We start from the raw sequence: 8294 nt of genomic DNA, 5'->3' as shown, positions 1-8294 counted from the left end.
TATACAAAGATGATATGCCATTAATATTGAATCCTTTGTTTATATTTCATTCTAAGTATGGACAATCTTTTTTGCAGTGGAAACTTTTCATTCTTCCTACCCAGTTTGTCTAAGTAGTATACAATTTTTTTCAGGGTTTCCATGACCTCTTCACTCTCATAGCCAAATTCTCTCTCTTGGATACTCACAATTCTCTTGAGTAGCTCCAACAACTCACCATCATCCTTCCCTAATCTAGTCTGAATGGACACCAAACAGTCCAGAGCCTCCCCTGCCATTCAAATTAGAGAACATCAGATAGATACAGATTAGACTTGTATAAGTAGTTCATGTGAAAATTTCAAATGGATTTTGACACTAGTCAAGATTGTTGGTCACAGCCAGATTAGGTAACGTGAAGTAATGGGTAATTCATAATCATGACCATATCCAACATAAATAGAGAGGATAATAAACAAAATGACCCAAGTATCTCATCAAGCAAAAAGTAATAAAACAAGCTTACCAACAGGTAGAGAATCTTTTCCAAATGCCTTTTCACGGATGTGCAAAACCTCCAGCGCAAGTTGCTCAGCTTCTTCATCCCGTTTTAGATTGTACAGAGTAACTGCAAGATGCAACATAGGGAAGGTGATGGATTGATCATCAGGCCCCACTGTCTTCCTCATGATTTCTAAACTAGTCCTGAGCAAGCGTTCAGCTTCCACAAAATTCTTTGAGCGTGAATAGGACGTTGCAAGATTCAGCAGGTGTGTCACTGAACTGGGATGCTCTTTTCCTTTATACTTCTCAGTGATCAACAAGCATTCCTCTAACATTTTTCGGCCTTCTTTTCCCCTACGAGCAACAAGAGACGAAAGGGAAAGCAAACTAAGTGAGGTTGAGAACCATGAGGGCAAAAAATGAATTACTTGGTGAAGCTTCTCTTATTTACTGAAGTTTCAGAACTGTAGCCCATAAATTTTAGATTGTTTACATTCCAGCTATCCTTAAAAAAGGTAACTAAGCAAAACCATTTTAAAGCTCAATTATCAGGTCCCAAGATTTGACATCTCTTCCAAACTTAAGAAAAGGATGTTTTGCTTGACAAGCTTTGAAAGAGCAATTATAGGCCTTAAGCATGCCCTTTTGTTGAATTGGAAGTCGTTTCAAACTCATATATCCAGAGAAAAATCATTCGGATATCTGATGATACAATGATATTTCCTGATGGTTTTTCTACACCTACCAATTAATGCTATTAAATGTTGAAAGAAGTAGTTCTCATCACAGTCAAAGCATTTATCACTAATAAAGTAGCACAATCACATAATGAAAAGAAATAAAAATGCATAAATTAATTTCTTGGGGGTAAAATTATTAAATTATACCTAAAATATATATAATTTTGATATGTGCATTTTCATTTTTAAATCCAACGACAATCTGACTCTACCTTCCAACAACATGAAGTAACTCCGCCAAATCTATTCTCATCTTCTCCATTATGCTGTCATCTAAAGCCACATAATTTGAATCCTTGATAACCTGAAGAGCATTTTCATATAATTGAATGGCTTCATCAGGGTTTCCTGTGTAAAAACAGCATAAGAATTAAACTGTTTGAGAGTCATAGTGGTTATGAAACAGACACAACTTGATGACCTTGAGACTTATTGATAAAAGGCCCTCGAACTTAGATTATTATCATAGGACATTTGCTCATCAGACTATGAATTTTGAGCAAAATGAGGACTCTCACCATCCAAAAAATAAATTTATCTCATATCATTGACCGTAATCACTTTCTAATGATGACAAGGAATTAGGGCCAAATTGTTCTTCCCTTAGGCATCAATGTAGAAAATGAAGAAACAGCAAGACTTTTTATCAAAGTACAAGAAAAAGTGTTATTTGCAAAAGAGAGAGAGAGAGAGAGAAAGATTACAGAGCTACCTTTTGCACACTTTACATGGGCCAAGGAACACATTGCCATTCCAACTCTTCCATCACTTTCTCCATATAACTTCTTATATAGGTTTAAAATTCTACAGAAGATTAATATAAGATATAAGTGAAATAGTGAATAATCAATCTAAGCTCAGTTGACTCCGGTCCATATGAAAGAAAGTAACAAATATAAAAGATAATAACCTAACAAAATGAGTTTCTGCATCAGTCGCTCTTCCCTCTTTGAGTAAAATATTTCCAAGACCAAATAAAGCTACAACCAAATCCTCGCTTTCAGCACCTTTGTTCAATTCCAAGATAGCAATTGCACGATGGTAGGTTTCTACTGCTTTTGTGGATCTGCCAATGGCTCCAAGTACTTTTGCCATCCCCAACAATGGTGTGATAAGATAAATGCTATTTTTCCCTAGAAAAAAAAGGTTTAAAGACAACCTCTGAGTTTCTGATTTGCTCCTTCACATGAAGCTTTGGACAACAAAATAAATATCAAAGATGCAACAGTGACAACAGAAGCCTAAAGAATGATATAACGGGCTAAAAATAGAAATTTATGATCAATAATATCTTTGCCATCACAAATTTTGAAAAGGCTAAAATGCAAATTACATGGGGATCTTTGGAATTTACACCCTAAAATTTAAGAATATGGATTTTACCCTCCTAAAGTTTAAGAATACAGAATATAACTTCAGGAGGTAAAATCCATATTTTGAAAATTCAGAGTGTAAAATCCAAAGGCCCCCAAACGTTAGGGATGTAGTTTGCACTTTAAGCCTTTTGAAAAATTAGACCATAGCTCCAGCTTCACTCAAGCATATTAATAGCCCACCATACTTCCTTTTCTCCAACATTTCTTTAGGAAATGGAAGAGTCTTCAAGTCATTATACAAAGAGTAAAACTTAGGCCCAATTCCTTAGGTGTTGTACATTAGGTTCTCTAATTAAGTTTAACACGGTGATTGCATTAACCAATCAAGTACATGGTTGAATTTAATTGTCCTTAGAAAAGATCACATTGTTTTTGCTACCATCATTAATACAACTAATACAAATTCAATTAGGGAACCTAAGGTATAGCACCTAAAAACTATGCCTAAGCTTTGCCCTTGTACAAAATTGTACACACTATTAAGTATTAACTAGAATGACAATGCATAATAAATTAAAGACATCCTCAACGCCACTATCTAATCTCTGGAAGCATCTTATTTAATCTCTGGAAACATCTGAGAAACTGAATATTATGACATGATTGTTACTCATTGCATCTATATTGGAATATCTTGAATTTTTTGATCAACTTTATTTATGGCTGGGACTTTTGTATTCAGCCTAAGGTGGTTTCATCATGGGTAATGAAGAGAGGAAGGACCAATGGGCAACGGGTGAGGCAATGAGAAGAGAATAAAAAGCCCATGGTTTAGCAGAGGATTTAGCACTGGATTTGAATGTCTGATAACTCTAAGTAGCTGGCCTAAGAAATTTTTAGAATTTAGCTGATTTTTCATATTGAATTGTTCATTCTATATGTTTTCCAGGGACAGTGGGTTGAATTGAGTACATGGGCACTTTCCAGGAAGTATGAGAATTGGACCAACAGGGAAGAAAAATTTAAGCTAAATTTGTTATCAACTTAGTTCCCTTCTAGTTTTACTTTTGAGGCTTGCAACAAAGAATGATGTCTCAGTAAAGCCCTTGACATTCTAACACATTATACTGCAAAAATGGGTACAAACATGAATACTGCCGTCTGCACTTCTGTATCAGCTGGATGATCATTTGTGAGCATATATACCAGGACATCTTCAGAGGTAAATGCAACAAGTTTTTCTTTGCAAGTAAACAAGAATCCGGGTCAAGCAAATGCAACAATAATTTAGTCTTCTTTTTTCTTTTGGTTATGATTTAAGATAATTTCTTGATAAGTATGATTTAAGATAATTTATCCTTTTATTATTCAATAAATCCCCATCTCCTGAATATAGTTGATCCTCAAAATTTCAAATTGTTGCAAAGTGACAAATGTTTGAACATAAATAGCTCGAAAACTGCTAGCAAGGCAAGTATAAGCATCATTCAGGGTAATGAGATAGAGCAAATCCCAATGGATCTCAGCTTTGCAGTCAGAGTATTCTAACTTCACAGAAATGATCCCACATGAAAATTATGCATGGTGGATATGTGAAAAGTAAGTCAATGCTAACCTTTCATACCTTTCATAAACAAGGATGCCATTTGGGCTTAAAAATATACTACTGAAAAATGGTTTGTGCTTAAAATAACCGAAAAATGTTAGCATTTCAAGGCATCTTTGACTCACTGTAATAGAAGATTTAAGCAGTTACTTAATTACTTTAGCATTTTGTAGTAAAAGTTTTACAGGTTTCTAGATTCCACGCTAGATGTTAGCCTTGTGTTTTGTAAATAGAAGATACAGACAACTAATTTGTGATTCAATTTTTTTGACACCAGAAAATACAAGTAACAACAACTATATGAAAGTTTAGGGCCTTTAGGCTCCAATTACCGTATCTGTTCTCCAGAATATCAATAGATCTCCGGTACAGAAGCAATGATTTCTCAAACTTCCTCAAAGTCGAATACATACTTCCCATATGCACAAGCACAGAATCCAGAAACGGTTCATTGTCCTTTAGACTTTCAACAACCTCAGTCAACTGGCCATCAACAAAAATGCACCCAAAAAAGAAAAAGGCTTTAAATACATTATTTCCCATAGTGATCTAGGATGTACAAAGGTAAGCAATAATCTGCTATAAATAAATGAATTAGAAGGATAAAAACTGCTAGGTATAATTTCAAAATCTGCCCTAAAAATGGTTCAGTGTTGGAGTGAGAATACTTTGAATATCAATAAAACACGCAAAAAGGGACAATGCCTACTCTCTGAACAAGATGACGTACATGTTTATGTTGCACATTAATCATCATTCACTTGGGTTTTCTTTTCTCTTCTCCTTAAAAAAAGAAAATTAAAAAAAATATAAAATAAAAGAATACGGCTCTTAGCCTCTTCTTATCTTAATAAAGTCTGACGGAAAGCCCTAAAATTCCAAGTCTTTAATTTTATAATGGATTAGCACGAATAAATAGCTTGAAACTTAAAAAAAATTATCCTGCCATTTTCAGTTTCTTTTACCATAACAGAGAGAAAACTTATTTGTAGGAAATCACCACAGCCTAAGAATATGACATCAGAGTGATAGTACAGTCCATAAGGAAAAAATAATTACCATAGTAAGTAGGGAACCAACGAACTTTAAGTCCCCAACAGCCATATAACCAAGGGCAATGATGTCAAGAAGAGCAGCCTCTTCTATGCCTTTCGTACCTGCATTCATCTGTTCTTTCACAGCTTCATAATTTGCTTTAAGTAGGTATATGGCATCACTTTTGTTCCCCTTCATAATCATTCTTTTGACTTCACCAAATAACTCTTGCAATTGTTTTTCAAAATCACTCATGTCACCCAAGGGATAACTTGTCTGGTCAAAAGACATTTTAGACCTGATAATCATAAATATCAGTTAATGATGATTCTGATCATGATACTTCACATGCATAGAATGCCTTATGCTAGATCTTATGTCCACAAATTTTGAGATAAACTTATTATATCATTTTATAAAATTTTACAATTTAAAATTTCAGATGTCCAAGAAACAACAATACGCATTAAATCAGCAATGCTCATAAAAGAAAGCGATTGCAAGTACTGAACTTTTTTGATAAGTAATTGCAAGTACCGGAGTTTTCCCACCTTTGAATGTTGTTTGGAGCTGAAACATCAGGAGCATGATTTTCTTGGCTTGCCACATCTACATCTAATGAGCCAACTGATGCAAAAGGTTTCGAGACATGGTGACCAGCAATGGCTCTGAAGGGTAACATGTAAAGCTTGATGCTCCATTTCTGTTTTTGGAGACAAACTGAAAAGCATGTTATAGCTTTCTGCAATTGGTCTGACTGCATGTGTAGACACACTTGACTCATCCTAAAATGTTCAAGTAAGAAAAAAAATGAACGTGACAGCAAAAGTATGAAGCAAATTCAGCTATAAAGTTAGGAAATTATAGTTCATAATATTAGATTAAACCATCTGAAATGACTCTAGATTAAAACTGACCACAATGATTAACCTTCCTTTTTTTTTAGGCTTATTAATCTTGTTGTTCTTCATAAATGTAAATACACAAGTGGCTTGGCTTTCCATCGATTAAATCAAATTAATAGTCCCCTTACTTGATCCCCACCTTTTTGTGTCTCTATGAAATGTGAATGAAGTACACACCCCTTTCCCATTAGTTTGATCACTATTAATTTTTCCATTCATAAACATCCATGTAATAGTTGATACTGTCTTAATCCACAACCTGAAGTCTTTTCTTCAATTTGACCAAAAATGCCAAAGTTTTGCACAGAAATCTGTATGGCTTCAAATTCAATTGATGGACATAATTGATAGTAAAAATGGAAAACGTATTGGGTGATTGAACCATATTCATAATTATAATGGAAATCACTGTAAAATCACCATCATGAGAGACCTTACTAATACTACCTTGACAAATTGCATCCGACACCATAATTACAAATAGACGCCCTTTTAGCAAAACATCAATTTTCTCCATCTATAGGACTAAAACATCATGTCTTTTGGTCATGGTCCAAAAAAAAAGGTTACTCTGGAACTTAGCACTAGCTTCAACATAAAGGGTATCCCCTTATTAAATGTCTCATATGAACTCAAATAAAAATCCTTCCACAGTTGAATTAAGCAATTTTCTATTTTATCACTCAGAAAGCAGTTGATTATCAACCGGTTAGAACATTATAATTCCAGTAACATAGCTAGCATAGCTAGCAGAAGCAAAATTCAGCTAAAAAGAAACATAAAATAATGTTATATAGCTAGAAGGAGCAAAACCCAATACAAAACAGTGACAGAAATATTGAACTTACAGATAAAACACAGAGAAATTCTACTACAGTGTAAATTTCAAACAAAACACAAGAGAAATTTTACCACAGTGTAAATTTCAAGAAACCCACATGGTAAATTTGAATAGAGAGAGAAAGAAAGAACCTTTTGTTGCTGATAGAGGGAGAAAGAGAGAGAAGGGAAGCTGCCATTGTAGAAGTTTGCAGTGTGAGTGAGGAGTGATGAAATGAAAAGGCTTAGCGTTATGAGGCAAACGGTGTGGCCGGGTTGACTCAGCGAGTCACTTGATTGTTCAATATCAGATCATGGGCTCAGGGTTTTGGGAGCCCACCTTGAATTGGATTCATTAAGCCCATCTTTGAAAAAACTTGAATTTTTTTTTTTAATTATAGGAAAAAATAGATTTTACAGAGGTAAAAATTGGAGAGGTACTGTTTGTCAAAAGATGTCCCACGAATAAGAAGATCACAACAAGATTTTTTGCGGATTAGTGTTTAGTGCAAATAAGTTTTAATAATTGGGTCAATTGCAATGACATGTTCAACCTAAAACTACTCTATTCATTATTCGTGTCAATATCTTTTAACCCATGTAAATAAAATTTATTTTTGTTTTGACTTAAATTTGCATTTTAAGAATAGAATTTGATTTATCAAAAAAAAAAATTCTCACTTAATTTATTATTAGATTGTTTTATTTCTAAATTTGAGTAGAATTTCCTTGGGTTGAAATAAAAAAATTTTAGATTGTATGTCATTGGCACTTTAATTGAATTTATAACAAAATAGAAATTCTATAGAATTTTTATTTGTAATAATAATTATTATAGTTTACATGCTTATAAAATATAAAAATATGTTAAAGATTTTTGGTTGTATTTTTTAAAATGGGTAGAGATGGATTATATTTATGTTGACCCAATCCAATATGCTTATTAAAGGCGTTATGTAGGTCAAGTCGTGTTAATTTACTTAATAAATAGATTTTGTTCGAGTTGGCTCATGTAGTTGAACACTTTTTCTTATGTATTGGATACATGATATACTTTTCCCTTGGTAGAATTGATTGTGGGAGTCACGATTCCATATTGGTTTTAGGCCATGCCGATGTAAAATGTCGGAGGTCAAAAGTCTTAGTCAATGGGTCTCGATCAACGATCATGGTCAATGGTCAACCTATTGACGTGGCTAGTTGACGTGGTTACATTACTAGCTTTTGGTTTGCCTTTGCTTTAAATCTCTAAGTTATCTTTCAAAATTTTCATTTAAGACATTTTTACTCATTAATAATGTTGAAATAAGTAAAATAAAAGAATAAGATTTTTTTTTTTTTTTAGTGGTAAAAAAATGATTGCTTGGCTTTTACGAGGGATGCATGTAGA

General features: G+C 33.6%; 1 protein-coding gene across 2 annotated transcripts; it reads right to left on the bottom strand.

Moving 5' to 3' along the window:
- LOC126699447 (uncharacterized) lies at positions 1-7191 on the bottom strand. 2 transcript variants are annotated; one of them, XM_050397277.1, is made up of 9 exons: positions 7058-7191; positions 5732-5965; positions 5205-5478; positions 4478-4628; positions 2134-2356; positions 1936-2027; positions 1436-1571; positions 506-837; positions 1-271 (listed from the first exon to the last, which is right to left on the bottom strand). In XM_050397277.1, the coding sequence occupies exons 1-9, from the start codon at positions 7102-7104 to the stop codon at positions 21-23; spliced, it is 1740 nt and encodes a 579-aa protein (XP_050253234.1). In that variant the 5' UTR covers positions 7105-7191; the 3' UTR covers positions 1-20. The 2 variants fall into 2 exon arrangements, with proteins under 2 accessions (XP_050253234.1, XP_050253235.1); XM_050397278.1 differs by having other exon boundaries at positions 5732-5883; positions 7058-7149.
- Positions 7192-8294: the final 1103 nt, after the last annotated feature.

Source organism: Quercus robur, chromosome 9 (assembly GCF_932294415.1).
Source record: "Quercus robur chromosome 9, dhQueRobu3.1, whole genome shotgun sequence".
Lineage (NCBI taxonomy): Eukaryota > Viridiplantae > Streptophyta > Magnoliopsida > Fagales > Fagaceae > Quercus > Quercus robur.
Note: the sequence above shows the minus strand (reverse complement) of the source record. Positions and strands in the feature narration are given on the sequence as shown.